This window comes from Erpetoichthys calabaricus, chromosome 9 (genome assembly GCF_900747795.2).
Source record: "Erpetoichthys calabaricus chromosome 9, fErpCal1.3, whole genome shotgun sequence".
In the NCBI taxonomy this organism is placed as follows: Eukaryota; Metazoa; Chordata; class Cladistia; order Polypteriformes; family Polypteridae; genus Erpetoichthys; species Erpetoichthys calabaricus.
The window spans coordinates 79,293,713-79,308,416 of NC_041402.2; the positions used below are offsets into that span (position 1 = coordinate 79,293,713).

The 14,704-nt window shown below is 37.4% G+C and overlaps 1 protein-coding gene across 2 annotated transcripts in view; it reads left to right on the top strand.

Annotated features, from left to right (window-relative positions):
• Window positions 1–14,704, top strand: part of LOC114657851 (polyamine-modulated factor 1-binding protein 1) — a 417,512-nt gene that overhangs the window by 326,043 nt on the left and 76,765 nt on the right. For both annotated transcript variants that reach the window (XM_028809793.2, XM_051932060.1), the window contains exon 23: window positions 11,241–11,408. In XM_028809793.2, coding sequence (XP_028665626.1) covers window positions 11,241–11,408 — 168 coding nt within the window. The remainder of the gene's footprint in view (window positions 1–11,240; window positions 11,409–14,704) is intronic.

Here is a 14,704-nt window from a genome sequence, read left to right on the forward strand (position 1 = left end):
AGCACCTCTTCCAGCAGCAACCCAAGCTTTTCCTTAATGGTCTCCCATCCAATTACTGCCCGGGCCCAAACATGTTTAGCTTTAGGTGTGGAGCTTGCATATTCTGCACGTTTTCTGCGTGAGTTTCCCTGACCACATCCTCAAGATGTTTGTGGTCGAAGGAGTGTGTATATGTCCGGTGATGAAACCCCACCTTGCATCCAGTGCTGCTAGGATAGGCTCTACATCCCAAAACCTTGAATTGTATTGAAGATGTATAAATGACTTGAATTGAGGCTAATATTCAGTGGATGACATCCACTTAAACTTTATTGTTAGATGACCAGGTTGCTTCCTTTAGATAAACCCTGTCCCCTCATTCCTGAGCTTAGCAGCTGCAGTTTAAAGCTTTTAGTGGCTATTTATTCTATAACAGGAACAAAAACCATTAACTCTATAGACACACGTGACTTTTGGCATTTCTGGCCTTGAACGAGTCATTTTAGTTGTGGCTTATTTGACAATTCAACCAATTTGCAATAAGATATTAAGGTGCCCCATTCCACCAAGCTAGAAAGCTGCTCCCCATCACCATTCAAGGTTTTATACTCTAATATTTATGTTATATGCATTTAAAAATGTGAGTATTTCTGTTGTGAAATAATATGATTATTTGAAGTAGTTGTTAAGTTTGGAATTAATGAAAGAATTATTTTATTCCCCTCAATGAGCACATTTTTTCTGATATAAATGTTTACTATGCAAAACAGTTTGGGCACTTAATGCATGGGTGCTACCATACATCCTTCTTTTAAAGTAACATTTTCCTTTGGTCAGTAACTAGTGTTGTCAATAAAGGTCCACATGCTTTAGTAAATCAGACAGCTCTGTCACTCTCATAAAAAGGGCTATTTTAAGCTCCTTGGAACTTTTTCAGATTGCAGTGAATAATGGATACAAATCTGCTACATTTGCTATTTTTTTTTTTTTAATCATTAACGTGTCGGGCGGTTGTCTACCGGATGCTTATGAGCACCAGCAAAATGTTTGTGATGTTATTTATTTATGTCTACCTCTCAATTATTCATTTGTTTATTTATTCGTGGTAGAACTATCTGCAATAGGAAAGTTCAGTTTTGCTGAAGGGCATATTCCCCCCACAAAGAGAAGTGAAAGACGCATCAGCCTTGTTAGTAATTGCTTTATGTAGCATTTCCCTCAGCTCACAGAGATGTCATTTTAATATGAATGGACAGCTGAAAAGAGAAAGAAAAAGCACAATTCTAGGAGGCTTTTTCAATAACTTTCCTCTCTAAAATAGGAGAATTTGATGCATTTGCCGGTAAATTTCAACTTAGAGATTGTCCTTCTCGTCCAACAGATTTTTTGAAAACATTCCTAACTAGTGCTTTTATTTTTAAGGCAGAGTTGACTAAATAACAGGCCCATTTTAAATGGTGCTTGGTTAGGAATATGACGTTTACAAGTACAGAAGACTGTCAGTTTACATCACTGCATTGAGTTTAATATTGTTGTGCACTTGAACGTGGTGAAACCATTAATAATTACCTGAGTCTGAATATGTTTAGTGTCATAGGTGGGTTTTGTACCGCATGAAATGGTGCTTGGTGGTAAATGATGTTGTTTCATCAGAGCATAGTCAGAATGTTGTACAGTATTTATCTGTTCTCAGGCTTAGAAATTCTATGTAAGCAAATGCATATACGAATGTAAGTTAAAACTAAAATTTTCTTTTGGTCAATTATTATTGTCAAGAACTATACATTTTAGTAAATGGGATGTGTTGTTGGTTCAGCTTGCCTGGATTCCTCCTGAAGTTTAAAGACATAATGTTAAGGTTATTGGGAAAGTCCATATGGAAGTGTGTGTGTGTGTTTGCCTGTACATCTTCATTTAAGGTACATGCCTGTCTTTTCTCCTCCTCTAAAATGTCTCTGTTTTATAGCAAACATTACAATGATTTTATAGGTTTAGTATGACTGAAGTACATGAAGATTATCGATGTCGCAAAGAGAGTCCAAGGATGGGATAGAACCTGTTTGTCTGTACTTTATTGTTCGACTTCGTAACTTCCAGTCTTCATAGTCTTCCTCAACTGCTCAACCTATGATGTAACTTGGTAACAAGGTCTCCATGTATATATTCTGTTGTAGAAGGAAAACACAATAAAATGAAAAACAATGTATAAAAGTTCACCAGTTGAATTCTAGCAATTGAGAGAATGTTCTGGTCTCTTCTAATTGTTCAAATGATTTTCTTTCTTTATAACTTTTTAAAAATATATTCCTATCTTCTTTTGACGTTTTCTTTACATGAAACCAACACTTAATTATGGTGTATTTTACACAGAAAGTAAAACGAATGATTGAAAGGTAAAGAATATGCACAGTGTGGCATTTGTCTTATTAGTCCCTAGGAAAATTCAGGATTTTGTGGTGCATAAAAAATATTGTTTCCATATGTTGAGAATCTCTCACTCATTGATGTTTCACATAAACTTACAAGAGAATATCCATGTAAACTGGAACATGAGAAAGAATGACAGAAATGTATTTATCGCACAAAGAAAGCAAGAAGCTTTTTTTTAAATGTTACATCTTGCTCCATTAAACTAAAACAGCTGCTTTTTTATTTGGCTGACATGCCTTATTTATTTTTTGTCCATTAATATTATCATCTCTGAGTCTGATGGCATCTGAATAATATAAAGGTTAGAAAGTTTTTGGCATGCTTAATATTTTAAAGGACAGCAAATTGGTGCAGTGGTTAACATTGCTGTTTGCAGCTCCAAAATGCTGACCTGCGAAGTAGCATGCATGCAGTTAGTAAAACTCCAAATTGGTTAGTGGTATTTACTTGAAAAATACTCCTCACAACAAGGGTACAGATGGAATGTAAATGTGCATAACACGAGGACAAACACCATATGCAAACTGAAACCGTAAAACCATGTAAATAAAAGGGTTTATCTGTGCTATGCTTTTTTGTTGCACCACATTATCCTTACATCAAGTGTAAAAGGGGCACTCATCCAAATGTATGTATTAACAGTTACAGGCAGGATTTTGAACTAAATATGTATTTATTTGGACTATAAGGGTAAGTATTCACAAGTTCTTCAAAGTAGTGAGCATGTCATAACATGGCACAAAGCTTAAGGCAATTAACTTTTTAACATGCATTAGAACCTTTCCATCTTTTTCGTTAAGTGTTCACTAAATTAATTTCCTGCAATTTTCTCCACAGCAGTTCTCCAAGATGGAAAGAGCATCCTGCTAGCCATGGACATTGTTATTACATGCATTTTTCTTCTACACATTTGTTGATGCGTTTCTGTCCCATGCGCTTTTAACAGGTGACCAAACTGCAAGCAGTCTTTATGGAGTTCTCTTAGGCACTCTTGCTTCTTTCCACAAGCCTAAGGCATATAGGTTCTGCATGGATGGAACTTGGCAGATCAAAGTAAAAGTTAATGAACCAGGAAATGAGTGAAACTAAATCAAAGTCAATATGAATCACTAAGGTCAAAACCAGAAGACAGAATATTCATAAATAACCAAAACAAAAATGCCAAAAGACATGCAAGTCTTTCACCCTGAAAATATTTTCAATTAGCTTCTAACCACTGCAAAAGTATTTTTTTTAATATCCACAATCTTGGATACCTACAGTCAGTGTGACCCTAAGTTAAAATCCATTGTCTGGATGACATAACCTGGAGTGACTTCAGACTCCTAGCAGCCCACCATTACATCATGGCAACAGCAGCACTGAATGTTAATGACAAAATAGCGCCGTGAGAACAAGCACTAAGCAATAAAAATCAAATAAAACCTGAATTAAACACAAAATTATGTGAAAACAAAAGTGAAGAAGAAATAATCTAATAATATAAAAAAATGTATTAAAAGAACATTTACTTGAAAGACTCAGACTCCAATATCAGACACTTACTGTATATAACAATATGGTTTGTTGGTAGATTTAATCAGGTTTGTAGGGAGAGTGTCCTTCTGTGCACTACAGCCCCATAAAAGTTTAATTTCTGAATTGTACTCCATATTACCAGGACAGTGTCCAGACTCCTTCAGACTTATGGTTCAACAAGTGGGTACATAAAGTTAAATCTGAGTCTCAGGCACTGGAGTCTTAAGAGCATCAGCCATAAGTGTTGAACTACCCCTATTTGGGATAGAGGGTCATTACAGAAGAAACTCAAGCACACACCAACAGTTACTCATAACAGGGCCCTAATAAACTTAACCGGGATGTGGGAGGAAAACTAGTGTACCACAGAAAAATGCAAACAGACATGACGATAATGAGCAAACACAGACAGTGAGTGGGCCTGGCTAAGGACCCAATGTCCTACAGCAGTGAGGTATGGGTACTAACCTCTATGCCACAATGCCTCATATAGATGAAAAATATTTTTTGCTAATTTACTTGCAATAGAGGATGCATTCCACTAAGTTAATATTTATCAGTGGTAGGTTTGTGTCCAAGGTGAAGTTTTTTTTGTAATGTGCAGATTGCATCATTTTAATTTTCCAATGTATTTAACTGTAGATTGTGTCATAGCAAAGTAGTAAAAGGCTTAAAGAAAGAGATAAGTATCCTAAATACAAAACCTCTCAGTTGCCTATTTTTTGCTGATAAAAATGTACAGTGGCCATTAACTTGGACGACTTTATAAACGATACAATATAATTTTGTTTTTCACGACAACACGCTATTTCTAATTGATCTTTATTAAATAGGACTGTGTTTGTATGCGCTTAGATTTATGACTCTGATAAACCAATTAACTCTTTGAAAAATATTCATTTAACCTCAGACGTTCAATGCAAAAAAAATGTCTAAACTTTAAACTTGGACTTTTCATATTCACATAACTAACAATAAGCAGTAAAAATTATATGCCGTGCCTTTATAAAACATATAGCAGCTGTTTATTCACAGAACAGAATAACAAATCTCACTCCTCACTCCAGCAAGATAGGAGCAGTGGCACAGATCTTTTGGCTGCATTATTTGTGCCTTCACCCAGAATGTTCCTCCCACATAACCTCCATTTTTGTGCACTTACTTTTAAAAACTGGGGCAGACACTTACTAATGAATAGTGTCCATTCCTTATGCATGTCTAAATGGCTATTTCTGGTAGTGCCTCAGTGATTTCAGGATGCATTCCCAACCACAAAAGAGATGTTTTTATGGTCACCGAAGTAAGCAGAAGCTAAACCTCATATCTTTTGCCTTAGGCATTTTCCTAGCCAAATTGACCTTCTGACTCTTTCACAGTTAAAATATTGCTGGGGAACCATCTGGCAAGGTAGCTAACATCAGTACTGCAATGCGTGTCTCCTTTAACAAATGAGACTTAAAGGAATTCAATACTTTGTACTTTTAAATTCTCAATAACTGAATGCACTTTTAAAGCTTCATATGACATTATTCCAGTACTTAATGATTCTTTGTTTTTTGTTAAGAATATTTGTGTGTATGTGTTGATATACAGTGCATCCGGAAAGTATTCAGAGCGCATCACTTTTTCCACATTTTGTTATGTTACAGCCTTATTCCAAAATGGATTAAATTCATTTTTTTCCTCAGAATTCTACACACAACACCCCATAATGACAACGTGAAAAAAGTTTACTTGAGGTTTTTGCAAATTTATTAAAAATAAAAAAACTGAGAAATCACATGTACATAAGTTTTTACAGCCTTTGCTCAATACTTTGTTGATGCACCTTTGGCAGCAATTACAGCCTCAAGTCTTTTTGAATATGATGCCACAAGCTTGGCACACCTATCCTTGGCCAGTTTCGCCCATTCCTCTTTGCAGCACCTCTCAAGCTCCATCAGGTTGGATTGGAAGCGTTGGTGCACAGCCATTTTAAGATCTCTCCAGAGATGTTCAATCGGATTCAAGTCTGGGCTGTGGCTGGGCCACTCAAGGACATTCACAGAGTTGTCCTGAAGCCATTCCTTTGATATCTAGGCTGTGTGTTTAGGGTCGTTGTCCTGCTGAAAGATGAACCGTCGCCCCAGTCTAAGGTCAAGAGCGCTCTGGAGCAGGTTTTCATCCAGGATGTCTCTGTACATTGCTGCAGTCATCTTTCCCTTTATCCTGACTAGTCTCCCAGTCCCTGCCGCTGAAAAACATCCCCACAGCATGATGCTGCCACCACCATGCTTCACTGTAGGGATGGTATTGTCCTGGTGATGAGCGGTGCCTGGTTTCCTCCAAATGTGACGCCTGGCATTCACACCAAAGAGTTCAATCTTTGTCTCATCAGACCAGAGAATTTTCTTTCTCATTGCCTGAGAGTCCTTCAGGTGCCTTTTGGCAAACTCCAGGCGGGCTGCCATGTGCCTTTTACTAAGGAGTGGCTTCCGTCTGGCCACTCTACCATACAGGCCTGATTGGTGGATTGCTGCAGAGATGGTTGTCCTTCTGGAAGGTTCTCCTCTCTCCACAGAGGACCTCTGGAGCTCTGACAGAGTGATCATCGGGTTCTTGGTCACCTCCCTGACTAAGGCCCTTCTCCCCCGATCGCTCAGTTTAGATGGCTGGCCAGCTCTAGGAAGAGTCCTGGTGGTTTTGAACTTCTTCCACTTACGGATGATGGAGGCCACTGTGCTCATTGGGACCTTCAAAGCAGCAGAAATTTTTCTGTAACCTTCCCCAGATTTGTGCCTTGAGACAATCCTGTCTCTGAGGTCTACAGACAATTACTTTGACTTCATGCTTGGTTTGTGCTCTGACATGAACTGTCAACTGTGGGACCTTATATAGACAGGTGTGTGCCTTTCCAAATCATGTCCAGTCAACTGAATTTACCACAGGTGGACTCCAGTTAAGCTGCAGAAACATCTCAAGGATGATCAGGGGAAACAGGATGCACCTGAGCTCGATTTTGAGCTTCATGGCAAAGGCTGTGAATACTTATGTACATGTGCTTTCTCAATTTTTTTATTTTTAATAAATTTGCAAAAACCTCAAGTAAACTTTTTTCACGTTGTCATTATGGGGTGTTGTGTGTAGAATTCTGAGGAAAAAAATGAATTTAATCCATTTTGGAATAAGGCTGTAACATAACAAAATGTGGAAAAAGTGATGTGCTGTGAATACTTTCTGGATGCACTATGTGATGTGACTATGTATGTGTTTTATGTTTAAATGTTCTGTAAGTATGTGTATCAATTTAGTGTTTATTTTAATTATTATATCTGCTTATTAACACAAACAGCCTGCTTCTCAAAATGGCCAGTCCTCTATCTGCAACTCTCTCTCTCTCAATATAAAGCATGAAAAGCATGAAAAGACAGTCGAGGATTAAATGCTCTTCAACAAAACATTAGAAAGAGCAGGATATTTTAAAAAGTATCTGGATGAAATTTTGGAACAACGTAGCTATTAGCAAGGATCACTGCAGTAGCACAATACAGTACATTGAACCTTGTAGTATGGGCTTCAGCAACAGAAAACCACACAAGGCTTCATTAATTTCAGCTAATGAAAGAAAGATAAAGGCTACAGTGAGCAGTGTGATCACGACAACTGGAAAAAGGAAAAATCTAACCTGTTCTTGAAAATCTTCTATGATATGCAGATGGTATTGCCAGAATTTGGCATAAACGTGGAGATTAATCCAGCTGATAGTGACAGTTTAATAGTGTGTTAAATGCTCCTAATACTAGTCATTTGAATGCCACAGCCTCATTAAGCATTGTTTCTGACCATGTACAAGTCTTTATGGTCACAGTCTACTGTTTTTCCAAAGGGTACTTTCAGCAGAATAAGGTACCATGTAACAAAACGCATCATTTCAAGCTGCTTTCAAAAACATGATTCTGACTTCATTTTACTTCAGGGTGGAAGATGAGGTTTTCAGCATGAATATGTGAAACAAAAGTCTGTTGTGATGTTTTATAATCACTTTGGACTAAAATCCCTAAAACATGTTTCCAGCACTGTGTTAAATCATTAAATTGAAGACTTCAGGCTGTTCTGGAGACACATATGGGTCATCCAGTGCATTCAGAAAGTATTAAGACCCTTCAGTTTTTCACATTTTATGTTTCAGTGAGGAAAGTGCTGCAGTATCAAAAATCCAGTGACCCTAAAGTTTTGTGAGTGGGGGTAGCAGTTAAGACCATCAGGAAGTGAACAGTGGAGACAGCAGTGGTACAGGCAGAGTAAAACAATGCAACATAGGGAACTGGTGGGAACGGTGCCAGAAGGGGCAGAAGGTGAGGCTTGATCAGCATCATCTGGGTTGCCTGGGTCAGAGTGCCTGATGTTCGAAGTAACCAAAACACTCAATGACCTCATGTAACATCATTGAGGATGTACCTTAGCTTAGCCTCAGTAGAAGTATCTTCACATCAGAAAAGGCATACATCTGTCTGTACAAGGCCACACATGTCTATCAGAGCAAAACCCAAGCCATGAGTTCAAAGCAGTTACCTGTAGATCTTTGACAAAGGATTGCACTGAGGCAGAGATCTGGAGAAGGCTACAAAAAGCTTTCTGCAGCACCAAAGGTTCCCACAAGCACAGTTGCCTTCATAATTCTTAAATGGAATAAGTTGGGAACAACCATAAATCTTCCTATAGCTAGTGGAGAAGTGTCATGGTAAGAGAAGTGACTAAGAACCTGATGGTGACTCAGGCTCCTGACAACCTGTGTGAAGATGAGAGAAACTTCCAGAAGGACAACCATCACTGCAAAACTCCACCAATCTGACCTATGTTGCAGAGTTGCCAAATGGAATCCTCTTCTCATTAACAGGCTGGGTCAAAGATTTACCTTCCAACAAGACAATGACCCCAAGCACAAAAGAAAGACAAAACAGGAGTGTGTTAGGGACAACTCTGTGAATGTCCTGGAGTGGCCCAATCAGAGCCTAGATTTGACACCAATCGAACATGTCTGGATAGACCTGCAAATAGCTGTCCATTGTTGGTCTCCATCCAACCTGATGGTGCTTGAGAATATCTACAGAGAAGAATGGCACAAAATCTCTTAACTCCAGGCTAGATGACATCTTGCCTGAAGAAGGGGCCTGAATTGCCTCGAAAGCTTGCATATTAACTCCAGGCTGTAATCTCTGCCAAAGGTGCTTCAACATAGTGTCTGAATTCTTGTGTCAATGTCATATTTCAGTTTTTTGTTTTTAACAAATTTAAAAAAATTTCTAAAATCCTGTTTTTACTTTATTTTAATGTATTGAGTGTTGCTTAATGAAGGGAAAACTTAATTTATTTTTTTGCAGAATGCACTGTACTTAATGCCAACCCAGAAAGACATAGGTTGCCACCATTGTAATTACGAAAGGCCACTTTTTTTTCAACAATGAAATACAGGTGATAGATAGAACATACTGAAATTAGTGACAAATACAATAAAACAACAAATTTATGGCGCTTATAGCTTCCCTAAACACATCATGGATTTTATTCTATTCCCTGTGTGGGCTATTGGTCCACTTACTCCCTGTTAGGTGTGCCTTTGCATCCACACAGAATTCCAGGCTCAGCTGAACTGTGGCAAGTAAATTCTCGCAAGGCCCAACCCAGAAAACCCTTCCAGGGAAGGGCTTGGCCTTTAAAACTTGTAAGACATTCTCCTAGAGTACCCTTGGTTCCTCTAAGGATTCTCACAACCTAATTATCCCATAATAAAAGGACTAGGTGACTCTGCAGGAGCAGGAGCCTAAAGGACATAGACAGGACAACTCCTTGCCTATATTCATCAATATTAATAATCTCAGAATCCTTTTAATTAAGTTGACCTCCTAGCTGGGTAGTTGCCTATACTGTTATAAACTCAACCTTGACTATGTCTAGATGCCCTGGCCATTCTCTCCATGGGTTCCTTGTTTCTCCTACCAGCTAGACAAGCATGACTTGGATTCCTTCACAACCTCCCATGCTATTTGCATTAGGCATCCCTTTAATTTGTAACTTCAAGTCATTAGCTTTGAGCAACACTGTTTTTTACTAAGTCCTTTACCTAATTTTCCTATATCTATATTTCCCATTTTGTAGCTCTTTATTACATTTTATGCTTGTTTAGCAATTAAAACACATGCACATATAAATATAAATATTCATAAATATAGCCATGAATTCCTTTGTTTGTCTCACACATTTACACATCACTTGTAAGCACATGTGTATTTGCTGTAGGTCCTTATGTGCTTTATATGTGAGTTACTTTGTTTAGGTGAGTCAAGTACAAGAATGTAAAGTTAAAAACTATTCTTGTTCAGAAGAAGACCGTGATCTACTTTTATAACCAAAAGGCTTGGGATGCCCTGAGCCCAAACATGCCTACATTTAAATACATTTTGGTAATCTGTGTAGTCTGCCTGGTCACCAAGGAAGTATGGGCAATGCACTTTATACAGCCAAAAGAGAAAGAAGTCACTCCTAGTAACATGTCCTTTCAATGCAAATGTCTTTGTGATGTCCAGATCAGTTGCTCAGTGATATAGTGGAAATTAACATAGTTTGGTTTGTTCATAGACCATTTTAATGTTGCATGCTTTAAAGTTAAATACGTGTAGGTGTTTGCTTCTAAGTCTAAAAAAAAAAAAACCAAAACAATAATAAACATTTTACAAACTTTGTTGGATTTTGCTTTATTCTTTCATAATTTGTCAGCCATAAGATACTGGATTTCCAGAGGAATGCTGGGTTACTTAACAGATATTTAAAGTATATATAATATTTACACAATTGAATATATATATATATATATATATATATATATATATATATATATATATATATATATATATATATATATATATATATATAGTATGTATGTATGTGTATATATGTATATATATATATATATATATATATATATATATATATATACATAATGCATTTTTTCTTCCAGTTATGTACTGTTTTTGATTACATTTATTTGAATGTTTTTAACTTGCTATGATGACTTTGTTTCTTTTTTTTTATTTTATTTTATACAAATTTTTAAAAAATTCTATACATGCAAGTCAAATTTAACAAAAACTAGGTTTGACTTCTGTTCCTCTTTACACATTCTCAAAGACAAATAATAAAAATGTTTAATGTTTGTTGCATAGCCACATGCTGTACCTCTGTGCTAAATGTAATGGGGTCAGCCTCCTTAGCTCCTGGGGCAATAGGTACCACAAATGCTGTAACTGTGGTTATTCCATTGTTTATCTGTTTTTCAGTTAAATGCAAAAACGGATGAACTGACAACTCTAACAGTAAAGAGAAAAGATTTACAAAGTGACATGCAAAGCTTACAGAACATCCTGAGTGAACGGGAGACAGAAATAAGCCAGCAGAAGCAGAGACTATTACAACTGCAACAGGAGAATGAGCAGTTCATGCAGCAGGTGGGAATTTGTGAACGCCTTTTATAACAGAGCACCCCTACATGGGCCAACAATAGAGAAAGAATAATAATAATCTAATTCTAGTTAAACTTACCTGATTTTTTGTGTTCACTTTTAACTGTCAGCACATGTCAGCAATGGCATGATTTTGATTGTTAGCCTTCACTCAGAGCATCCTTTGACAGCAGAATTGTGTATTATGCATGCTAGCTAATCAGACAGTGATGATTAAATATATCTGTCCATGTTTAATCTCACTCAATCCAGTTACAGGCTACTACTGGAGCCTGTTTTGGCAGCAACTATAATGCAAGTATCAACTATACATGTGATTATTCATCACAGGTTATACATATGCACAACCTCAAACTCAGTCATACCAGGTCAGTTTGAGGTCAGCAGTTAATATAACGTGTAAATCTCTGGGATGTGTGACAAAAATCGGTCTACCTAGAGAAAATAGACACATTAGCACATTACAATTGTATATACCCTTGATATGCAGGAATGCAACAGCTGATTAATCTTCATGTGCTGATTATGGCCAATAATTGTTTTAATTGTAAATGATAGCTGAACTAATATTGCATGCTTCCCACCACTCCATCTCAAATGCTTACTGGAACATCCACAACCGCCTAACTCGCAAAATCCTCCATGCCTCTGTGAAAATGATATTAAAACAAAATGAGATTTGAATTTTCATGTTTGACAAGCACACTGATGAAAGGGTTTCATTGCAGGGTTTGATCCATGGAAATTTTATGCTAATAATATTGCTGGCCGAGTGATCTAGTTGGAAATTAATCAGAGTGGCAGAGAGAGACAGAGAGAGAGATCAGTGAACTCTACATCTCCCTCCCTCCCTCTCTCTCTCTCTCTCTCTCTCTCTCTCTCTCTCCCCCCCCTCCCTCTGTTGCTTTCTACATTCCAGAATCTCATCAGAAATAGCCATGGGGTGTTTCTGTGTGATGAGGTTGTGAGAGAAATAGGGAGTTAGACAATTATACTAGAGCTTATCGCTGATTGATTGCAGTAATTTATTCAGCCATGCAGCAGGCAACTTTAATACGGATTACATTTTTATTTTAGCATCACTCGGCTCTCCTGCAATGAAACTGCAGCTTTTTTGTATAGGTCATGTCTCGGTTGTTTCTTAAATTTTTAGTATTTAAGCATTAAAAACAATGCAATGCAGGTGATTATTAAGTAACACTGTATCAGTGTCTGAGTGACATACTGAAGGCATGTATAGTCATCTATGTGTCAGACTTGTAAAAATTAAACTAAAACCAGTCATCTCTTTAAAATGTGGGGCATATATACCGTGTTTGGGATTTTAAGACACTTGACAGTGAACTAATCATTTCAAAACATGCATTATATTGTAATACCATAGGCAGTCACAAGTATCCTTATCCTTTATTTCCTTCATTTAAAAGAAAATGAAGTTACCTACAGACAAAAAACAGCTGCATGTCTTACCAAGAATTGCTGCATTTGAATGAATGTACAAGTAGACCTGAGGTAAATAAGATAGCATCCTTCCATCATAGCTGTGACACAGGCAATGTGACCCATGACTTGGGAGTCTGGCTTACGGCAACCCCAAAATTTGTCTTCAGTTCCTACTCACGCACACCGAAGATTTGGTAGAGCTGATCCCCAGACAAGAAACACTGTTCCGCGTGCAAACAGAATGGAGATGTGTGAACGAATTGAACACAGCTGTGCACATCACTGCCAGAAAAGACCATTGGCCTGCAGTTTGCCACATTTCTGAACCATCAACTACAGACGTGCAATCACACTGCAACACAAGACCATTACAATAATTCCACTGGAGTGACTGGGAGTGTTGGCTTTCCTGAGTGATGTATGCACTTCCTGCTCCGAGTTGCATTCTGACTACATACCTGGCAGGAAGAAAAACACGCTAACAGGTGACCTGTGTTACAGAGGCCAACTGTTCCACTTTATTGCTTGGTTGCTCACATCATTCTGACATTTCTACACACTAACAAAGTCCTTATTGTCTTTTCCTCAAACAAAGTGACAACACCCTCCACTTTGTGACTTGGGTTCTCTTGATGGCCGCATTCACAAACGCTCCCTGTGAAACACATTGCATAAGGACATCTGTTTGTCTCATGGTGGGTTTTTGTTTAGCCAAATTGCATTTACCTCCCTACTGTAGATACCTTCCTTGGTATACTGTATGTGCCTCACCTTTTACTAACAGAACACAAGTTAAACAAGAATACAAATTACAAGCACAGACAAAGTCATACATCTTCCTCACATTTAAAAGTACTTCCCCAATGCCTTTACACAAGAACAATGCTGTTATAACACACAGTATATCACGATTTTCATTTAATGCTTTCATCACATTCTTGCAATGCTTCATCTTTATGTTTTCCATGCTCTTTTCTTTTTTTCAAAAAAACATTTTACTTGACCAGTTTATGAAATGGTTGAAAACAGTAATATATGCAAAGTAAAAAAAACAAGTTTAAGATTAAGCAAGTAAAGGTTGGCTATTAAGCATTAATAAGAATATTATGGCCTATAGAACATCACAGATGTACTGAAGTAGGTTTTAGAGTTTTGGTGTGACAAACATGAGAATACATTTATGGAGAATGACTTAGCTAGTAAGGTTTTGGGATTATGAGCTAAATGATGGCACCCTGGTTTCCAATGCTGACACACAGATCCAAAGATTTTAGTTTAAAGTTTGCACGCTCCCTTGTGTTCACCATGAATTTTACAGTTTACTTTAGTTTCCTCCTTCAGCCCAAAGAGCTTTGCAATGTTCTAGTTTATTGTATCTTGATACAAGTACATTTTGGTGTTAAAATGTTTAATTTTTCAAAGAGCAAAGAAGAAAGAATACATTCAAAGAATCAAATGAAAGCAAATAGTGCAAAAGGGAACTTTCACTACAGATGTGATAACTAACAAGTAATTTAGAATTGTCCATGGTGACCCCCACCAGAAAGGCTAAAGAAAAACACAAGTACAATAGATCGGTCCTAAGAGAATAAATATTATGTATCCTTAATAAGAGGGAGCAGCCATCCAAGTGGAAAATCAGACAGAGTTGTTTATGTTTAGATGGGACTTGGCAATCTGTATAAAAATTTTCCATTTGAAAATATAAGGGGAAGAAGTGCCATTCTTCCTTACAGCTGAAAACTCTAGAGCAGTGTTTGTAAAACTATGGGTTGCATGATGTCTGAACTTCGGTTGCACTGAGTTGTGAATTATAATAGGACTGAGTGATGAAGGCT